Source organism: Paroedura picta, chromosome 9 (assembly GCF_049243985.1).
Source record: "Paroedura picta isolate Pp20150507F chromosome 9, Ppicta_v3.0, whole genome shotgun sequence".
Taxonomy (NCBI): Eukaryota; Metazoa; Chordata; class Lepidosauria; order Squamata; family Gekkonidae; genus Paroedura; species Paroedura picta.
Window position 1 is genome coordinate 2,197,931 of NC_135377.1, and position 21,666 is coordinate 2,219,596.

The 21,666-nt window shown below is 52.1% G+C and overlaps 2 protein-coding genes across 6 annotated transcripts; one reads left to right on the plus strand and one right to left on the minus strand.

The window, feature by feature from the left end:
- Positions 1 to 260: 260 nt before the first annotated feature.
- Positions 261 to 7,092, minus strand: PYCR3 (pyrroline-5-carboxylate reductase 3). The gene is made up of 6 exons (XM_077351341.1): positions 6,899 to 7,092; positions 5,870 to 5,934; positions 3,843 to 4,022; positions 2,504 to 2,716; positions 1,506 to 1,598; positions 261 to 700 (listed from the first exon to the last, which is right to left on the minus strand). Exons 1-6 carry the CDS (start codon positions 7,017 to 7,019, stop codon positions 518 to 520), a joined length of 855 nt encoding a protein of 284 aa, XP_077207456.1. The 5' UTR covers positions 7,020 to 7,092; the 3' UTR covers positions 261 to 517.
- Positions 7,093 to 7,135: 43 nt separating this feature from the next.
- On the plus strand, positions 7,136 to 21,614 carry LOC143844358 (protein brambleberry-like). Of its 5 annotated transcripts, none has more exons than XM_077351332.1 (13): positions 7,136 to 7,224; positions 8,525 to 8,766; positions 9,591 to 9,719; positions 10,076 to 10,261; positions 11,776 to 11,998; positions 13,073 to 13,189; positions 13,941 to 14,120; positions 14,891 to 15,097; positions 15,425 to 15,581; positions 16,851 to 16,915; positions 17,747 to 17,907; positions 19,509 to 19,609; positions 20,542 to 21,614. In XM_077351332.1, exons 2-13 carry the CDS (start codon positions 8,539 to 8,541, stop codon positions 20,675 to 20,677), a joined length of 1,890 nt encoding a protein of 629 aa, XP_077207447.1. In that variant the 5' UTR covers positions 7,136 to 7,224; positions 8,525 to 8,538; the 3' UTR covers positions 20,678 to 21,614. The 5 variants fall into 5 exon arrangements, with proteins under 5 accessions (XP_077207447.1, XP_077207449.1, XP_077207448.1 ...); XM_077351334.1 differs by lacking the exon at positions 7,136 to 7,224 and adding an exon at positions 7,274 to 8,469 and having other exon boundaries at positions 8,613 to 8,766; XM_077351333.1 differs by lacking the exon at positions 7,136 to 7,224 and adding an exon at positions 7,274 to 7,799.
- The last annotated feature ends 52 nt before the right edge of the window (positions 21,615 to 21,666 follow it).

Here is a 21,666-nt window from a genome sequence, read left to right on the forward strand (position 1 = left end):
CCTCAGGGGAGGGCGGTATATAAATATAAATAAATAATAACATAGCTTGGAAGGGGAGCCAACTCTGTTCTTTTGCTTCACGCCCACATGGCTACCCACCTGATTCTACGTCAGAGGGTGGTTTGTGAGGAAAATCAGAAGAATGTTGTAGAACTGCTTGCTTCCCCACTGGGAAGGAAAAGTGGGATATAAATTAAATAAGGTATGAACTACAGCAGACCGCTTGTTCTCTGGGGAAAAAGCAGGCAGACACAATTGCGCAGTGATCAGCAGCTAATGGCTACAGCCAATGTTTATTAGGCATGAACTCTCCAACGAGGGAGCTTGGAATGACCAGTCCAGTTCCCCGCTGCCTCAGGACCAGAGCTCCCAACCCTGGCCCCTTCCACTCTTCTTTCAGCATCAGTTACGACCCAAGAAGGTAATTCCTCCTCCTGAGCACTTCCTCCCTTAGTCAGGAAAGAGCAGTTCCTACTCCTGCAGACTGCAGGGGAGACCCCAACACCCCTGTCGTCTTCTATCTCTTGCCCAGCTCCCGGGCTCGGTTGGTGCCTGCCTCAACTGCGTTCATCACCGTCGACCGCAGGGCTCCCTTCTCCAGCTCATGCAACGCGTGGATGGTGGTGCCCCCTGGGGTGCAGACGGCATTCCTCAGGACTGCTGGGTGCTCGCCTGTTTCGAGGATCATCCTTGCTGCTCCCTGCAAGAAACGGAGGTGTGCATGTTGGGAAGGGCCGTGTTGGTGGCTGGGGTGTGTGAGAATCCCAACCCACGGCCCACTTCAGCCTGAAAATCAATGGGAAGCTGTTCAGACCAGTTGCCCCACTGGGGTAGACATGTTCAAGGGAGTTGGCAGAGGTTAAACATGCAAAAGAGAGAAGAATCAGCTGCTTAAAGAATATATAGTTTTATTCAGAAGAGAAATGACTGGAGAGAGAAAGAGAGAGAGAGAGACCTAACTATCTAACTGTTCTTCTAGAGGCATGCAGGAAGGAAGTGTCCTCAAAGGAAGTCCCCAATTCAATCAATCAGGAGATTACTTGAAAAATACCAGCAAGTTAATCTTAATATGCTAACTACCCATATCTCCGATGCTCACTAGAGGATGTTCTTCCCATGCACACCACAGTTCTTGCATATTCCAACAAAGAAAACATTAAAAGCTGGCACTCCAGAGCACTTTATGTCACAAAAATTCACCAGCAAAGGTAAACCCCTCCACAGCCAATCAAGAGAGGGGCTTTGAACCGGAGCAAACAGGAAAAGGGAGACTGATCAGAAAGCTCCGTTCACAGCACTGTGAGGAGGCCTGGTTCATCTTAACAGTGCCTGGAATTAAAGCTCCACTTGGCCACACCCACTTTCTAAAAGCACGTGGTGGCCACCATGTCGGCTACCCCTGGCTCAGCATGAAAGACAAATGATCAAACCAGAAAAGGATTCCAAGTTGGGGGTGGAGACGACACAAACGTGACTGCAGCCCACGGAGGGGCCTCTGATCTTACCAAGAGTGTCTGGGCCGCAATCTTACTGGCCAAGGCCCCCGGCATGCCCATTTTCACGGCACCTTCAGCCAGCGCTTCCGCAAACGTGTAGACCTGGGGGACGACACGGGGAATAAAAGCAACGGGAATGCTCAGGGCAAAACATTGTAACCTGAATCGAGCCCTTGGGGAGGGGAAGGCAATAAATTTAAATGATAATAAAAAAGGAAGCCACTTTAATTCAGCCTCTAGGGTGGTTAAGGATGAGGTCCAGAACCCCATGCTGGCACCACCTCTGCTCACCCCCATACCTGCATGTCCCTAAAGGCTCAGCTTGGGATGCTGAAACAGGGCTAGGAGTCAGCCACTGGTCTGTTTAGCTCAGAACCATCCACATGGATGAGCAGCCAACTTCCAAAGGAAAATAGTTTCCCTACCCTGTAGTCCCATCTTCTTTGCCTGCAAGTGGGCTCTGTCCTTGTGCTCTGGCGCATGTGAAGCTGGTCAGCCTATGGCTGGCATATGGACCCTCTGCTCCTCATTTACTGACTCATTTAAGACATCTAGTATTCAGAGTAGTGCTCCAAAGAGCTAGAAGAAGAAGAAGAAGAAGAGTTGATTCTTAGATGCTGCTTTTCTTTCCCCAAAGGAGTCTCAAAGCGGCTTCCAGTCACCTTCCCTTTCCTCTCCCCACAACAGGCACCCTGTGAGGTGGGCGAGGCTGAGAGAGCCCTGATACTACTGAAGAAGAAGAGTTGGTTCTTATATGTTGCTTTTCTCTACCAGGAGTCTTAAAGTGGCTTCCAGTTGCCTTCCCTTTCTCTCCCCACAACAGGCACCCTGTGAGGTAGATGAGGGTGAGAGAGCTCTGTGAGAACATCTCTAACAGGCCTGCGACTGGCCCAAGATCACCCAGCTGGCTGCATATGGAGAAGCGGGGAATCAAACCCGGCTCGCCAGGTTAGAATCCGCCACTTTTAACCACGACACCAAGCCAGCGTAGGACAAAGGGCACTCACGTAGGCAACTCCACTGCCACTCAGTCCGGTGTGAATGTCGATGTGAGACTCAGGCGCCTCTTCGCACAGCCCGCAAGGAGACAGCAACCGCTTCAGCAAGGCTACATCCGGATCACCTGCACAGCTTCCCCGGGCCAGCAGGATAGCGCCCGACTGGATCACGCAGGGAAGATTGGGCATCATCCGGAGCACCTTCGTCCCGGCAGGGAGCAGCTGGGAGGAGCAGATGGAGACTCTGAGTCGGTGCAGACATACACGTCTCAGAACAACTCACAACCATCCGGGTCAAACTAGCATAATTCATGGATCTGTTCCGAGCTTGCGAGGGGTCCTCTGCTCCTGAAGGACCCCGGTTCCAGCTGCAGGAAGACTTGGCAGTAATTAAGGAAGTTAATGGACTCAGCCGCAAGCTAGGGCCTGGCCTCTTCCATTGCTCCCCTTGCCCTTCCAAGCATGAGTGAGCAATCTTATGGTCACTGCGCCTGGCTTAAGCCGCCTCCTGTCTCTCCACCCCGCAGTCCTCCTGAAGCCTGCCTGTTAACGGGGGTGGTGATATCACTTCTGGGGGCATGGCAGGGAGGCGTGGTCAGCTGGCATCACCTCTGGGACTCCTCGAAACCTGGGGGCGGCTTTGCTTCCTGTGGCAGCCATTTTATGGCAGCCATTTTCTTGCTGGGCCCAGAATTCCAAACCTACCCAGAGGTGCAAAAAGGTTCTAAATCCCTGGGCAAGGGCGTCACGAGACTTCAGAGATGGAGATTTCTCAAAGCCACGCACCGAAGCAGTACAAGGGGCAAGAGAGTGGTCCCAGCTCCCTGCAGACGCCTGCCACAAACTCTGTTTAGCACCCTCGTGTTTCAGACTGAGCTCACCCATTTAAAAACTTTTCTCTGCTGTTATAGAGACTAGAAGCTTATGAACGTAGAAGCAAAATAGCTCGGCCAGCTTTAGAACAGGACCAGCCGAACTGACTGAGAATAGACCCATCACCCACAACAGCTCTGCATAACCTCCATGCTCAGAGGCAGTATACCAGAGGACAAATGAAAAACCTTCATACTTTGTTTGTCTTAAAGTTGGTCTTAAAGGTGCCCCTGAACTCCCAACTTCGTTCTGCTGCTTCAGACCAACACTGCAATCCACCTGAATCTACTGTTCAGACTCAGAAAGCTAAAAATCTAATTCCAACACAATTCATCCTCCTGGGTTCCTTTAAACTGCCATGGGCCAAACTGAGCAGAGACTGCCTTCTAGCCTTCCCCGCCCCAGATACAGACCCCGCTGTGGGTCAGAGGGAAAGCTGCTGAGCACCTAGCTCAGAACACCCTCCACGACTCACCTCCTCTAAGGTCTGCAGCGTGATTCCGGCAGCCATGGAAACAACAATGTGATTTGGGGTCACCGCAGGAGCGATTTCCGGAAGCACCACCGGGATGACGTGGGGCTTGGTCGCCAGGAACACCAAAGTACAGTTTTTTGTCACCTCTAAGTTCGAGTGAGTGGTTCTGCAGCCAAACCCCTTTCGTCAAAAAGACAGAGAAAGCGAAGCACGGGGTAAGCGACTCACATTGCAACTGACTGCTGCTTGGTCTAGTCCAGGGGTAGTCAACCTGTGGTCCTCCAGATGTCCATGGACTACAAATCCCATGAGCCCCTGCCAGCAAGTGCTGGCAGGGGCTCATGGGAATTGTAGTCCATGGACATCTGGAGGACCACAGGTTGACTACCCCTGGTCTAGTACCACAGGCACAGTGTCTCCCACCAAAACCTTTCTCAGGGCTCACCCAGCATTTATAGGAAGTGGAAGGCACCAAGAAAGGCTTTTGTCCTGCAAGGCTTCTGATTGGCCACAGGATATTTCGTTGGATGCACGGATTTTCTTAAAACGCTGGTTCAGCAGCAGCCGACATCACAGCACAAAGATCGTCCCTGGGTGAAGGCAAACTACAAGAGGCACTTTGTGGCGGGCCGCACTTTCTCTGGCAGCCATGTTGGTTCCGCCTCTCATGGCAGCCATTTTGTTGCTCCACCCCCTCTGGCTATGACTGAAGGCAAGCTATGGCAGCCGTTTTGTGGAATCATAACGTTGGAGGGGGCCACACAGGCCATCTAGTCCAACCCCTGCTCCGTGCTGGATCAGCCTCAAGCATCCAGGATAAACAATTTTTACTCAAGGTATGAGTACTCAAGTTTTACTCAAGGTATGAGCTTTTGTGTGCACACATTTTTCCTCCAATACAGTGTCAGAGAATTGCTCTTAAAGGTTCCACTTGATGCAGTTTGTTCTGCTGCTTCAGATCAACGCAGGTACCCATTCTATCATCCAGGAGAAGGATCTGTCCAGCCACTGCTTGGAGGGGGAGCTCCCCACCTCCTTAGGCAGCCCATCCTACTGCTGAACTACTCAGGACTGTGAACGTTTCCCCCCTCCCCTGATATTTAGCTGGTCCCGTTTTTCACAGTTTAAACTTCAGGTCCTCTCCTCTGCTGCCAACAGGATCTGCGCCCTGCCCTCCTCCAAGTGAGAACCTTTCAAATACTTCAGGAGCCATCCTGTCCCTGTTAAGATCCTGTTCGCAAGTTCTTGCCATATAGCGGTTATCATGAATTGCTGTTTTACTAGCCTGGAGGCCTTAGCCTGTTTTTCTGGTCTGTGTCTTTGGTTCAGTCATGTGCATCTTTTGTCCTCTTGGCCCCAATTAACTGTGCTGTAAATTCTCAAAGAGCTTTCCCCTTATGAGACCTCCCTGCCCGGACCAGGGGTGGCTGAACTAGTCCACTTGCAATGTTGTTATCGTCTAGCACTGCTTACAGGGGCCTTAGTGTGGGGATGTGGCTGGGAAGGTCTTTTGCCTGCCAGGATTCAAATTGGGGGGGGTGAAGGGGCTGTGGGTAGCCATATAGGCATGCTAACTTAATTGCAAATCCGTTTCAGCAAGGAACTCCTTTATCCTGTCCACCTCATTCCTTTGAAAAAGATATTTCTTTTGCACCCAAGAGTCTGCTTATTAGAAACTCGATGGGGTACGACAGCCACCTCTCACTGATGCTGAACTTTCCCAAGTAGAATCATAGTATCATAGAACAATAGAGTTGGAAGGGACATCCTGGACTATGCAGGACACTCACAACCCTCTCGCTCACCCACTGTCACCTGCCACCCATTGAGCCTTCACAGAATCAGCCTCTCTGTCAGATGGCTCTCCAGCCTCTGCTTAAAAATGTCCAAAGATGGAGAACCCACCACCTCCCGAGGAAGACCTCCAGGCATCTGAGCACAGGGACAGGAGGGCAAAATGAGTGACCCCTAGCATTCCTTTCCCTTCATGCCCACTGCCCAACCATCACTGTTGTGTCCTCACTTACCTGGAACTTGTCCAGATTGTTGTTTGATGGCGCACTGGCAAAGATGTTTCCTGGCTGAACTTCTCCTGTTAAGGAAATAAGGAGAAAGGGGGGTGGAAATGCGTATTGAGCCTAGAGCAAAAATTGCATTGCCCAAACATAAGAGCCACAAGAGGCATCAGAATAACTTTGAACACTGCTGCCCAAATTATCCACCCTTAAACGCACATATGCTTTGACCGTGAATCTTCCAAGCAGCATGCAATAAAAAGGTCAAAAATATGCATGATAGAATTCTAAGCATTTCATATTCAGAACTGACCACCTGCAGTTCTGCAGAACCATTGTCAAGAAATATTTTCTTGCACAAAAATTGGCATGCCTGTAAGGCAGCCTCTCATGGGGGGAGTTGGGTAGCCAAGGGGCTGTGCGTCAGGAAGAACAAACAGCGCCTGCGAGAGTGTTTTTCCAGGATGGAAGGAACTGTCCACAATGCAGCCATAAAAAGCTCAGCAACAAGAACTTCGGCTGTCGCATGTGACTCAGGGAATCCTGTCCGGCCTCACACAGGACACCTGCCAGCTGAAGAGACTGTGGCAAGAGATTAAGGGGATCTATTCCACTGCCTATTCTCTGGCCCTGATTGAGGCTAGTTTTAGGGCCAGAGATCCTTCTTCCTCTATGCAGCCACGTATTCCCCCTCTAAAGCTGTTCCTCCCTGTGGCCATCGCGGCATCCTCTGGCAGGCGACTCACGCTCTGAGCACCGCAGGATTTCCTTCGGTCTGGACGCCCTCGAGCCGGAGCATTTTGTGAGCGAGGAGGTCCTCTGGGTCAGCTCTGCACAAACCTCCCCCTCGTCCCCCTCCACCGCAGTCCTGGGAAGCCCCGGTCTCCGCGGACTCTCCTCCGGGGGAAGGGGCTCCAACCTGCCCCCCTCCGGCCTTGCCCAGCTCCGCCCTGCCCGTCGGGCCCCAGAAGCGGAGGCGGCGCTGCAAACGAGGCCCGGCGCCCACCTGGGCAGGGCGCTGCAAGGGACCTGCCTGCCTACCTGCGCGCAGCATCCCCCGGGCCACGGCGCCCGCCATGCGCCCCGCGCCCACGAAGCCCACCGAGCCCGCGCGCACCTCCCGCGGCGCCCCCAGCCCGGCCGAGGCGCCCTCGCGCTCCATTCATGCCCTTCGTCCTGGTGGCCGGGAGCGCCGCCAATCGGGACGCGGCTCGCCGCGCGGGGCAGCCAATCGCAGGGCCGGAGTCCGATCCCCCCCCCCCGCGCGGGATTGGCCGCGCCCCCTCGCCGGCCGCATTAAGGGGGATCCGGCGCGTTTTCCCCGCCAGCGCCGGAGGGGACAGGGGCGCGGCCGTCGGGAGGCGCCGGCACGTGGAGGCGGGGCCGGGAGAGGACGGGGCGGGTCTGGCGGGGCCGCTTTGCTAAGCGCGAGGTTGCTCTGGGCGCGGCTGGCGGGGCAGGAGGCGCCGGGGGGTGCCGGGCAGCGGCTGTGAAGGACCCCGCTCTCTCCGGGAAGGGAGCTCCTTCCCAGATGCGAGCCTCCTCCTTGGGGCGCGGCAGAGCCAGGCAGCCAGAGGAGCCCCGGGAAGGAGCAGCTGCAAAAAGAGAGAGAGACCCAGGCGGAGGGGAGGGGGGGGGTCGACGTGATGGCTCTTGGACGGAGGCGCCTTTAATCTGTTCCTTTGGAATCTTCTCCGTTTGTTTGGATGCAAAAGGAAAGGGGCTCCGGATATTTCACACGCCCCTTTTCAAAAGTGGCCAATGCCTATCTCAGTAGCGTTTTCACTTATTTTGCATTTGCCTCTTAGTATAAATTGGCCGTTGGCGGAGAATGTTATGGCGGAATCAGTAGAAGATCGCAAGGAGGGGAATTGCCCCTTTGATGCCTTGATGCAAAATAAGTGAAAATGCCACTGAGGAAAGAGACCACTTTTGAAAACGGGTGTGTGGAATATCCGGAACCCATTTTGGCTGTATTTCTTTTTATATATAAACATATAGAGAATGCTTCAGATGAATGGATTAAATCTATCTTTTTACTCGGTTTCTTTGGCCTTCTTTAGCTCTTAAAAGGGGATAAGACTGACTTATAGAGGATTTATAGAGGAAAGGTCTATTAGTAGATTGTGCTGGTGGCTGAGAGGAGCCTCCCCATTCAGAGGTACTAAAGCTCTGAATCCCTGAGCCAGGAGGCAACCTCAGGGGAAGGCCTTGGCCTCTATGCTTTGATGTTGGCCCTCCAGAGGAAATACCTGGGCACTTTGTGAGACAGGAGGCTGGACTGGAGGGACCCTTCCTGGTCTGGTCCAACAGAACTCTTCTGATGACCTTATTAGAGAATGACCTCGGCCTCTCTGCCCTGTTGCTGGCCCTGCAGAGGAACTGGTTGGTCACCCTGTGAGATGGGCTGATGGACTGGAGGGACCCTCCCTGGTCTGATCTGGTGGTCTTATCTTCTTATGAAGGCATCAACCTCTATGACCTGTTGTAGGACATTCAGAAGAACTGACTGGCCCCTGTGTGAGACGGGATACTAGACTAGATGGACCGCTAGTCTGATCCAGCAGGGCTCTTCCGATGTTTCTTACAATGATGGAGAGATTTGGGCCCAGGTGAGGGATACCAGTGACTCCAGCCCTCTAAAGTGTCTCTGTTTCCTTCTCACAGGAAATTGTCAAAAAATGCTTTTTCGCTGGATCTGTTTTCTGCTGCCCCTCCTGCTTTTGATCTCCAAGCCCTCTGCTGGGTTTTTCAGCTGGCTGATCCACAGAGCAGCCCCAGAGAATCGCCGTGCTCCCGTCCCGGAGAAACTTTCACCCGTTCCTTTTGAGATGACTACGGGCGATGAGAGGTTCGTAGCCGAGACTCGTCACTTGGAGCTGACGCCTCTGGACTCATGTCACTACCAGGTTCGCCTGCTCTTGATCAAGGAGGTGCATCATCCCCTGTGCCAGAGGGTCATGTTTAGAGAGGAGATGGGGAGGAGCTGTGGCTTAGCGGTAGATTGGCTGGCCACTGGACAGACAGGCAAGCCGGTTGGAGGAGGAGGCACACGGGGCGGGACAGCCCCCCTGAGTGGGTATTAAGCGCTGAGTGGCACTTAAGCCATGAGACCAGCTCCTCCTCCAAGGCCTTACCAGAAATATTAAGCGGAACAGATAAGCTTTCCTGTGAGCAAACACTTCTTCAGAAACTATTTAAGTTATCAAAAGAAATGTGCATCCACACCAAAGTTTATGCCTAGAATAAATCTTTAAATAAATAAAGTAGCTTCTTATGCATTAGAGGTTCTCATGCATTAGAGGTATCTTTGCTCCAAGCCGAGGGTTCTTTCTTTTTGCCCCTTTCTCTAAGCAAGGGATAATGAATAAACACAGAATAAGCCTGGTCTTTGGAATATCTTTAGTTGTAGCTCTCTGGGGAAGAATCACGAGGGGAAAGGCTCTGAGTGGCCTCAATCCTAGCCTTATTTATCCGTTGTCGAGACTTATTGCCTGCCACTCCCAATCTGGCTCATGTCCGTATTAAAAACCCCATTAAAACAATTCTGGACATCCATCCATGTACAATAAACAGACTCCTAAAAACTTTTTAAAACCATGGCAACCCACAAACCCCCCCCCCACTGAAATCTAGTACAGGAGTAGAAGCTTCTTTTGCACTCCAGATGAATTGTGGGAAATTTAAGACTGCTGCTCCCTATGCGATTCTGTCATTGCTTTTTTGCCACTAGGTTATTTCGCAGCTTCAATCCTCCTGCACAGACCTGTCCGAAGAGGAGCTGGCCAAACTGGGCGTCTCCTTGTTCAACTGTCAGGCCAGCGTTGAAGGACGCCAGACGTACCCGTGCACAGTGGCCATGGTGAGTGGTTTTAGTGAAAGAATCCCCCTTCCATATTCACACCTGAAGTTGCCTTCCACTGAATCAGACCCTGGGCCCATCACGGTCAGTACTGTCTACTCAGAATGGCAGTGTCCCTCCAGGGTCTCAGGCCAAAGTTTTTCACCTCACCTACTGCCTAGTCCTGTTAAAGTGGAGATGCTGGGGACTGAACCTGCTGAGACCTTCAGCATGCCAAGGAGATGCTCTCTGAGCCCCAGCCCCTCCCCAAAGCCTTTCCTCTCCTTTGCTTCCAAATGGTATGATCTGCGCTTGGGTTCTGGCGCATTGGGGATGGTGGTTGTGCTTCGACTCCCTCGTCTGTCCTCTCCCCCCAGACCCTGGCCGAATGCACGGCAGAGATGGACCCAGACACGTGGAATGCCTACCACATTGTGAGCAACCGGGCCCGGGCTGTCTGCTACACGACGCGCCAGATGCAGTTCAAGCGCCAGACGGAGCGCACGGTCAACGCCCTCGTCTCCACGGCGGTCAGTCAGCTGGAGGCAATGAAGATGCTGAAGGTTTGTAAGGCAGGGGCCTAAGCTGGTGGGCTTTGAGCGTCTGGGATGCAGCAGCTCCTGCAAAGCCGCGTTCCTTCGGCGGGGCATGTGGACCTCTCCGCCTTGGTTGTGGCACGTAGAGCGACAAGTATAAGTTCTGCTTCTGGTCAGAGTTCCGCAACTGGAAAGGAAAGACGTATTCCTGAAGCAAGTGGTGATTGTAGCATGTGCTGGGGGCTCTGGCACATTTGAAGGGGGCCCACAGATTGAAAAATGTGAGTGGGGAGCCCAAAGGGTTTGGGGGGGAACCCTACTAACTGAACTGGTGAAATAGCATTTTTGTCAAGTATGACATCATTTCTTGCTAGAAAGTTCAACCTTTATCACGGGAAAGAAAAATAAATAATCTAATCCTTTTTCCCCTGCGTGCTTGAATTAATGCATTCCAGAAAAGCATGAATGCACATGCTTCTCTTGGTCAAGTGTTCTAGAAATCTTTCTTGTGCATATATAAGACAAGCCACATTGAGTGTAGCTTACTCTGAGCTTGGGCCTTTTTTATCCTGGCTGATGGATTGAGTGGGCAGCCTGATGCAGGGGCCCTGGAACTGTAGAAGACCTCCCAAAAGGCCCATGGCCTAGAAAGGATTGAGAAGGACTGTTATAGATGATGCCATACATAGTGCAGTCTCAACAGGTTTTAGGGGATGAGTAGTGGGCATTGTAACAGCCCTCGTGGTCCTGATCTCGTTGGAGCTTGGAAGCCATGTGGGGTCGGCCATGATCAGTACTTTGATGGCAAACCCCCAAGGAGGGCTGGGGTGCTACGCAGAGGAAGGCCAGGGAAAACCAGGTTTTCATGGAATTGCCATGAGTCGGCTGTGACTTAGCACACTTTCCATTATCGTGAGCATTACTTCCGGAAACATGGGTGGAAAGCATGTCAGTGAGTCAGAGCCTTGCGAGCATCTCTGGAACTCTGATGGAGTGGTGAGCAGAGCCACAAAATGGCTGCCGCAGGAGATGGGCCCAGCCACAAAATGGCTGCCCCAGCTTCCCTTCAGTCACACGGTGAAGATCCTTGTGCTGTGGGGGCAGCTGCTGCCAAAGCAACGTTTTTAAAATCTGAAAAGCCGGTCGGAAACCTGACAGCGTAAAAGCCCTGCCTGGCCACACCCACTCTCTAAAAAGACTAGGCAGGTTTGGGGAAAGATGTCTGCAAATGCCATGTTGGAGACCCTTGGTTTAAGAGTCCCGTGTCTTTTAGGTTCATTGGTGGACTCCTGGAAGAGGCATCTGGTTCTTGGTCCTCCCCTACTTATTCTTTGGGGCCTGCAAACGAGACCACACCCTTTCCCTTTGTTGCTCCCCCCCCCAGTCTCCCCCTCCTTTTATTCTCACCACAAACCCTTCCTTGGTGCTCTACTCATATTTAACCCTCTTCCTTTTGTTTTCCATCCCTTTCCCCTGGCACTTCCCCCTTCTCCCTTCCTTGTTTCCCTGCCTGTGTCTCTGGTGCTTTCACTCCTTGACAGAACGGCCAGGAGGAGCTGAAGGAGCTGACTTCCGAGTCCCTCCAGAACGTGGTGAGCAGCCAGGAGGAGCTGCTGGCCCAGCAAGCCCGGCTCCAAGGCAGCCAAGACCAGATGGAGGAGTCCTTCCACAGCAACTTGGACCAGCTGGCCCAGGAGAAGGCTCTGATTGCCAGTGGGCACCAGCAGGTGGCTCAGCTGATCGAGGGCATCACCAAGAGAATGGGTGAGGCCACAAGCATCTTCTCGGGCGGTGGGGAGTTTCCCAGGGATCCTGAGAGGACCTCAGAGCTTTCCAGCACGTGGGTGTCACAGGGGCAGTCAAACTGTGGCCCTCCAGATGTCCATGGACTACAATTCCCAGAAGCCCCTGCCAGCGAATGCTGGCAGGGGCTTCTGGGAATTGTAGTCCATGGACATCTGGAGAGCCGCAGTTTGACTACCCCTGGAACACATCTAATGCTGCTAGATTTGTAAAGTTCACTGGGGCTGTGGCAGGAGTGGGGCTGAGGTGACTTCCAGGAATGGCATGATGTTTTGACAACACCCGGAAGTGACACTGGCGTGTTGGAGATGTGTCAGGCAGTGACGCTCTGGGTTTTGGACAACACTCTATGGTACAATCTGCTTCTAACCATAGAGTTTTGCCCAAGAACCAGAGCCTCATCTCCGTATTCTCCAGAAGAAGCAGTTCAGGATATATCTGGTGGGGGGCACACTTCCGTCTGGCCCTCCCTTCAAGAAGTACCGGTTGGTGTGCCTCATTCTCCTCTCCTCCTGTCGCCCTCACAAGAGCCCTGTGAGGTAGGTCAAGCTGAGAGAGTGTCCCATGGTCACCTGCTGAACTTCACAGTTGAACGTGGATTTGAGCCCACATCTCTTTCTCCTCGCCTGGCATTGTAACCACTGTCTGCTCAGTGGTGTGTGAGTGTCCTGCATAGTGCAGGGGGTTGAACTTGATGACCCTGGAGGTCCCTTCCAACTCCATGATTCTATGACTCCCCTCCCGTCCTGTCTGCATCACTTGAAATGCACCGTTTCAAAGAGCTGTCCATGTTTTCCTGTTCCTAACTCTTTTCTGCAAGGACAGGATGAGACTTTTAAAAGGCTCTTGCACGTAGAAAGGGCCCAGCAACAGCCTTGCTGGAAGTCTCCTGCTTGCAGAGTGGCTTTACTGGATGCAGAGGCCGAGGGGCAGCCTGGACCAGAATCTGTGTGGGAGCTGGAGACATGCAGGTTTTTGAACCCAGCCTGAGCCTTTCGGAACCGTAAGAAGCCACCTGTCTGTCTCTTCCCCCAGAAAACGTAAGCAGGCATCTGGACCACCAAGATGTGGATCTGCAAGAAGGGCACAAGGCCATCCTGAAGGACCTGACCCAGGTCCAGGAACGAGCCCAGGAGGTCTACTCCAAACTAGGTAGGGGGACGCTTGGAGAGGGAGGTTGGCGTTTAGTCCACCGTACCTGTGAAGGAGTTCCCGACTGGGCCCGGCATCTTTAAAAATATATATGCATTTTATTGTCAGAAAAGTGGGTTGTTTGATTGCGCCATCCCCCCCCCCTCGCACACGCGCACACACGCAGCCTGTCTCTGATCTCACTAAACCAAGAAGAAAGGAAAGGTGCCAACCAAACATGGCGGGTTTATTTATTTTGGGGGGCTGTTGCCAGGGTCAGTGATGGAAGTGACGCTTGTGGGGGGGGGGGAGCAATGCTCCAACTGGGGATGGCCCAAGTTCTCCCCCTTAAGCCCTGACATATACAGTGTAGGATCCCCCTATAAAAAAAAAGGGGATGCAGATTTCTCCACATTTCCTTGTGGGCAACTGAGGGCCAGAGTCGGGCCAGGCCTGGGACCACCCTGGACCAGGCCTGATTCCATGAGAAAGCAGGAATTAGACCAGTGTGCAAAAAGCAGTGATTGCAGACTAATCCATCATACAGAAGATGTCTCCTTGATATTTAGTGGAAATAACAGTTTCCCACGGTAGCCGTGTTATGGTTGGCTCCGCCTCCTACGGTAGCCATTTTGTTGTTGGGTTCACCATTTTATGTCAGAGTACCCAAGATCCCCACAGGCTCCAAGAGGTTGGGGACCCCTGCTGCACCCCCCGCTGAGCCATCCTGCCTCTTTCCCAAGTCCTGATTGTGTCCTTCCTTCCTTCCCAGAGACCAACTTGGGTCTGTTCCTGGCCTATCAGAACCAGACGGCTGCCTACTATGAAGAGCTGATGGGGAAGCTGCAGAAGATGAACCAGAGCTTGGGGCTGGTCCTCTTCGCCACGGAGCAGATGCAGAGCAGCGTGGAGGGGCGGCTCCAGCATCTCCAGAGGTTCATCAACTGGGCAGGTTAGCCGGCTTGGCAGGTCCCCCTGGGCCTTCCGAGGAAACCTCTAACGGGACTTCCTCTGTTTGTGATGAAAGGGCATCTTAGGATTCACACGAAAAAACTGCAAGAGAGGAGGGAACCCATTAAATTCAAACGCGAATGAATAATTGTGGAGATCGTGAGAGGGAGGGGGGACAATGCTCGGCTCTCTTGGCCCTTTCTTATATGACCAGGGTGGATCGCCACTTGGGGGTCCCTAAGGCATTTTCCTCCAGGCCAGATTGGCTCAGGGATCCTGGGTTGTTTTCCTTCCTCTGGGCATAGAGCAGGGGTCACTAGGGGATGGGGTAGGGAGGCAGCTGTGAATTTCCTGCATTGTGCAGGGGGCTGGACTACATGACCCTTGGGATCCCTTCCCACTCCGTTTCTGCCTTGATTGGAAGGACGTGGAAAACACCAGCAGGTGTGCATGCATAGGTCATGGTTCTCCCACAAAGCTATTTGAAATGAAGCAGCAGGATGACTCCTTAGCAGCCTGAATAGCCCAGGCCCAAGGGAAGCTAAGCAAGGTGGGCTATGGGAACTATTTAGGTGGGACACCTCACAGGAAGGCCAGGGTCACAATGCAGAGCTGGAGGATGGCAAATTACCACTGCTCACCTCTAGCCTTGAGAATCAAAAGAGAGGTTCCTGTAATGTCAGCAGCGACTTGAGAGCATTTAATTATCTCTGCTATTCATCGCTGGTCACACACTGATGGTGACCTGCCGTTCTCGCGTCTGCCTTGCAGGGCTCAGCCTCAGCTCCATCTACACCTGCATCTCCCACGGCAGCTACTTCTTGCTGGCCGCCCTGCTCATGACCTTCCTGCAGATCCCCGGCCTCCCTCGGGCCGTGCTCCTGGTCCTGGTCGTGGCCAACGCCCTCTCGGAGCTCAACCAGGCCGCCTCCCTGGGGTTTAAGGCGCTCACGAGCCTTTTGGTGGTGGCCGTTACAGGCAAGTACGCTCAACACTTCCGACTAGCCAAGCTTTCGTCTGGGTGTGGGCTTCCGTGTGCATGCGCACCCTGTCATATACATGATTTGATTGAGTCAAGCCATCTCATGCGGGTCTTCCTCTTTTCCAGCTGCCTTCCCCTTTCCCTAATATTCTGGTCTTTTCCAGCGAGTCTTACCTTCTCATTCTGTGGCCAGAGTTTTCACTGTACAGACCATAAACTGGGGGGGGGGGGGTGTTGCCATGCTGAGCCACATGGAGGGGCCAGGCTAGCGGCACAAAGGCCGTGGATGACGCTCCCTGTTTCCGGTTCCCGTCTTCCTGCAGGCAACTGGATCTTGGAACAGCTCTGCAGCTGCGCCTTGCGAGGGGGGCTGCGGGGAGTCAGGGGTGCATTTCCCCCCTGGAGAGCGCTTGAATCCCTCACAGCACGAGTGGAGCTGAAGGCTTCCAGCCCCGGTCGCATCACCTCTACTCCGGAAAGGTAGGGAGGACTTCTTGGAGCGCACAGGTTGGGGCCTCCTTTGGAATGTGCGTAACAATAAGCTGGCTTGCCAATCTCCCGAAATGTGTGACGCCCTGGATTCTCAAATCTTTAGAAACGACCTTGTTTCAAATCAGGGTGGGGGTGGGGGGGGTTCTGTTGGTCATACAAACTTGCCAGAAAGGGATCAACTGTCCATAGCTGAAACTTGCTCCTGCTTCCCCTTGATCGACTCCTGGAGGAACGGAACATAAGAGTCCTTCTGGGTCAGGCCAGTGACAGTCCGTCTAGTCCAGTCCGTCTAGTCCTTAGACAGCGGCCAGAGGCTGCGGTGTTAGATAAGAGCAGGGGTAGTCAAACTGCGGCCCTCCAGATGTCCATGGACTACCATTCCCAGAAGCCCCTGCCAGCATTCGCTGGCAGGGGCTCCTGGGAATGGTAGTCCATGGACATCTGGAGGGCCGCAGTTTGACTACCCCTGGATAAGTGCGTAAAGAGAGCCCTGATGGGCCAGACCAGTGGGCCTTCCAGTCCGGCATCCTGTCTGACCTAGTGGCCAGCTGGTTCCTCTGGAGATCCGACAACAGGGCATCTTTCCTGGCTTGGGGGGGGGTTTCTTGACAGCCCTGGAAGGGTTTCCTGAACGAGTGGAAAGTTAATTGGTTTTTAATATATATTTTTAATTTGTAAAACATTTATTGGGTGAAATGACCATATAGGCATGTTGACACCTCCCCCATAGTCAATCCCTGGTATCTGCAGGCAAAGTTTAGAAAGTGGATGGTGGGCAGACCCTGAAGAGCAGCTGCCAGTCTGAGTTGGAAGTTCAATGGTTTGATCTAGTATGAAGCAGCCTGAGTATGTGTTTTGGGGTGTGGCCGTGGCCCAGCGGCAGAGTGCCTTCTTTGCACGCAGAAGGTCCCAGGTTCAGTCCCCAAAACCTCCAGTTAAGGTGATGAGAAAGACTCTCTACTTGAGACATTGGAGAGCGGCTGCCAGTCCGAGCAGGCAATGTTGACCTTGACGGACCAAGGGGAGCTTGAAGGCAGCTTCATGGGCTTCCCGGTCTTCTGGTTGTCCTACAAAAACAAGTCTGGCCTGACTGAGAGAACCAATTCCAATCTTGTCCGGGGTTCCCTTGAAAGGAGCCACCTTGAGTCTCTCTTGCTGAGCACTGCAGGGTACGGCGCAGTTCTCGGTTTGGGCCCTTCCAGTGAGCTCGGCTCCTGCCGCTGCCCGTACCACCTGCTTTGTTTGCTCTCCCCCCAGAGACTGTCATGTGGACCTCTTGAAAGAAGAGCTGAAGAAGCTGGATGAGCTGAGCTACTTGTCAGGTGAGCACAGCTTGGCCAGTCTGGGGTTGAATTACGGCCTCTTCTTTGGCTGACACCGAGCAGAAGCAGGGTTTTGTGGGGAATCAGGCTTGGTGGTAAGGCCCGGTGTTGTCTTGCTCTGCTTGGCAATGTTTAAATCTTCCCCACAGCCTATGACCCTTTTTTGGCAAGTTGTCAAGCTTATGTTGCTTGATTCACCTCCACAGACAAAGAAAAAACTGCGTGGCTCAATAAAACCTACAAGTTTCCAAAGAATTTGTTTTGACTGCAGTAATACAGTCTTGTATTTCAACTGGAGGTCAATACGAAGCCGAACAAGAAGTATCTTGTCTTCAATACCTTTAATAGTAACCATCAAACACAGCCAGGGCTAGAATCCTAGGTATAAAACTGGCTTAGTTGAACTTCTTCAGTTGTACGTTAATGGCACACAAACCAAAACAAATTCAGGCAAAGCCTCTTGAGCAGGGGTAGTCAAACTGCGGCCCTCCAGATGTCCATGGACTACAATTCCCAGGAGCCCCTGCCAGCATTCGCTGGCAGGGGCTCCTGGGAATTGTAGTCCATGGACATCTGGAGGGCCGCAGTTTGACTACCCCTGCTCTTGAGTGGCAGAAAAGAGGCCATCATGGCCCCTTATGACCATATTCTCCTCCTCCCATGACATGGATTTAGATCAATGTCCCCCAGCCCAGGATGTATCTGTGTGTGTGTGTTGAATTCTTTCCTGTGTCTGCCACTGTGGGCTACATTCTCTCCTCCGTGTTTCCAGGGAGAGTTGGCTGCTGGGTCTCCCTTCCTGTTGCCAATGGCCAGTGCTTCCTCTTCCAGGTCAAGACCACGTGGGAAGTGAATCCTCGGTGCTTGCAGAAGACTTCTTTCCAAACAAGGGCTCGGTGCTGCGGTCCACAGAGTGGACTTCTCAGCGGGGTCAACCCCTCCATGCCATGAGTCTGCGCCGTGTCAGTTTGACCCGTTCCACAAGACACGAGGTTAGAGGGGCCACTTGGTGGAGGGAGAACTCTGGGTTTGGAGCACTTTGCTCACAGCTCTGGTTCCCGGTACTCCCTTTGCAGGCTGTGTCATAAAACGCCGGAAATAGGAAGACCTCATTGAAACAGTCGTTAAGCTGGCTTGAAACTGCTTCTCTTATTCTTTTTGGAAGCCATACTTTCAGTGTACTATATTTCTCTCTCTGTGTTTTGTGGCAGCAAGCTGCTTCTGTTGTATGGTAACCCTATGCATGGATGACCTCCAAAACCATCCTCTCGGTTAACAACCTAGCTCCAGCCTTGCACATGGAGGGCCTTCGTGGCTCCAGTGACTGAGTCAGTCTAACTTTTCCTGCCGTTATTTCCCTCCCACTGACCCTTGTCTTTTCATGATGTGACCGAAGTACGATAGCCTCAGTTTAGTCATCCTAGCTTCTAGGGGGATTGGTGTAGGCAGGAATTTGGAGCTGCACTTCAATTTTCCAGCCATGCATCCACCAAATATTTAGAGAATGATGGAAATCAGTATCCTGGAATTGCAGTGTGAGATCTGATCGTTAATTCATGTGTCTAGAATGTGCCATGACAACACCTGCGTGTGTTTCCCTTGTGCATGTATGCCCCCTGAAGATCCATACAGAGGGGGAGTAAATCCATAGAAGAGCCTCTTGTGGCGCAGAGTGGTAAGGCAGCAGACATGCAGTCTGAAAGCTCTACCCACGAGGCTGGGAGTTCAATCCCAGCAGCTGGCTCAAGGTTGACTCAGCCTTCCATCCTTCTGAGGTTGGTAAAATGAGTACCCAGCTTGCTGGGGGGTAAACGGTAATGACTGGGGAAGGCACTGGCAAACCACCCCGTATTGAGTCTGCCATGAAAACGCTGGAGGGCGTCACCCCAAGGGTCAGACATGACTCGGTGCTTGCACAGGGGATACCTTTACCTTTAAATCCATAGAACTGGGAATCGGACAGCAGGAATGCAAAAAATGTAATTTTTTGAATTGTATACATGTTCTTTTGAAATGGCATACTTGGCATTTGTGCTTTAAAAAACAGAGCCTGAGTGAAATTCAGGTGGGTAGTTGTGTTGGTTCAAAGCAACAAAATAAAGTATGAGTCCAGTGGCACCTTTTATGACCAACTAAGTTTTTCTCCTTGTATAAGCTGTGAGTTTCCTGCATTCTGCAGGGACCCTGGAGGTCCCTTCCAGTTCTATGATTCTATGTACACGCACACAAAAACTTTACACCAGGAATAAAATTTAGTTGTTCAAGGTGCCACTGGAATAAAACTTTGTAGAGCCCCAGATAGGAATTTTTCTTTTTCACTTGACTGAATCTGTTTTGTTTCTTTGTGTAAATCATTTTTCTAGGTCAGTAGAAAATCCTTTTTCCTCTTTCCTGAGAGGCTCAGGGAAAGAAGCAAGGATTTGGGAGAGGAAAGGACACTGAACAGTCCAAATGGGATACGCACTGTGTGGCAAAGTCTGTCACCTGGTTGGGAACAAAACCATGCTTCACAATTCTCCATCGTACAAGCGGCTCTTGGCATAAAGGCCCCCCTGCCCTCTTTAACGCCAGGCTGGCTTTCTTCTCCAACTAGGCCACCCTGGAAAGGTTCCCGCAGCATCACCTGAACGTGGATGGCAGCCCCTATGCCAGTTCGAGGAGTTGTGCCCCAAACGAGTCTCTGATCAGTGACATGTAAGTATGGAGTCTCAAGAGCTGAGCATGCTCTGTACACACATCATATGTGCTAGCTAAAATTCAGTTCTTACGTTAGCTATGGAACCTCCGCATTCAGAGGCAGTATATCTCTCTATACCCAGGTGCAGAAGAGAAAACAATAGAAAAGGGCTGTTTCGTGCAGTTTGGACTGCCCACTGCTGGGAACTGGGTGTTGGAGGAGAAGGGAACTTTTGGTCTGATCCAGCAGGGCAGCTCATGTTCTTGGGCATGGGGGGGTTGTGGCTAATCCCCATTCTTTTCCACAACTGTGAGCACCTCTGGATTCGCCTGCATGTTGGAACCCTTTTTGGTTTTTAACTTCCTATTCCACATCCATTCCGTCTGCCGATGAACATAGGAGAACCAGCGTGGTGTCAGGGTTAAGAGCAGACACCTCTAATCTGGAAAACTGGGTTGATTCTCCCCTCCTCCTCCTCCTCCTCCTCATGCCAGTCCCAGTTCTCTCAAAGCTCTCTTAACTCCACCTGCCTCCCATGGTGTCTGTTGTGGGGAACTTTGTAAGCCACTTTGTAAGCCACTTTTGGACTCCTTTGGGCAGTAAAAAGTAGAGTATAAACAGCTCTCCTCATCTACCACAGCAGTCCAGTGGGTTTCAGAGGATTCTGGATTTAGGTTTTGGAGTGCACATTCAGTTCCCATGCAGCACTGGTAAGGCCTCTTAGAACCATAGAGTGGGAAGGGGCCATCCAATCCCACCCCCTGCTCAGTGCAGGATCAGCCTCAAACACCCAGGAAAAGGATCTGTCCAGCCGCTGCTTGAAGACCACCAGTAAGGGGGAGCTCCCCACCTCCTTAGGCAGCCCCTTCCACTGCTGAACTACTCTGACTGTGACAGTTTTTTCCCCTGACAGCTTAAATCCATAGCTTTTGCTCCTTTCTCCTTTCAGATCCAACTGTTCCATGTCTCCACGGATGCTCTGCCAGGGAGTCACCAAAACTGGGCAGCAGTGCAGGAAAAGGGCGCTCCTCGGCCACGTCTTCTGCCGGGTCCACGTCTCTGGCCAGGCCTCTTACACCTCCTGAAGAGCCGGTGGAAAACTGCTTTTTTCCTTCCCCACGGAGACCGCCACGAGGGGTCAAGGTTCCTGACGCTCCTCTTTGAGAAGACATTTTATTAAAACCTGGTTTTTATATTGTCTACTTCTGGCCAGAGAATTGCCCACTCCGACTTCAGCGTCCTGCCATCCTTAAAGAGAACAGTCATCTTGAAACGGACTGTAAGCAAACTCTTCTCTTGCTCTTCTGGGGCTGGAAATAATTTGAGAAAGGCCTGTGGATGACAGTGTTTGCCAGGGAATCAGCTTTGGACTGTTTTCCCCTCCTATGGGGAGAATCTCTGCGCAGTGGTTTCTTGAGCCGGCACTTGAATTTCCCCAGTTCTCGGTAAACCCCACAAGTGAAAACTGACTTGCTAACTTTCGCTCTGCTGGGTGTCTCTTGCCAGGGACGGGGGCTGGCGTTTGTGCCCTGCTCCCAAAAGGAGATGCTGCTTTCCAAATAGTTTTTATACGGACTGGCTTTTAAAATGCAAAATGTGCTACGTGTACGTTTGGTTAATAAATATTGGTTATGATGGGGAATTTCTGGAGCCCCCTCCTCATCTGCGCTCCCTTTCCCAGCCCTGTGACATCCTTTTGGCAGCTCTCACACTGACAGTGAACTTTTGCTCCCCCTCCCAAAGTACTGAAACTTGAAAGCATCCAGTGAAGCCAATGAGCAACAGACACAGAGAGAGTGACTAAAATGTGGAATGGGCTACCAGAGGAAGTAGCTATGGCCACAGGGGCAAACAGCTTGGGAAAGGAATTGGATTCATGGTGACAGAAGAGGAACCTCCATGTTCAGAGGCACTAAGCCTCTGAATCCCAGAGCATGAAGAGTCGAGGGCCTGGCAAAAAGTCAGCAATAACAAAAAGGGTGTAAACCCAGCGTACTCAAAAGTAATTTTTACTTAAATTAATTTAATGTGTTTTATTATATTCACCAAAAAAGTACACAGAATTTACATTTTT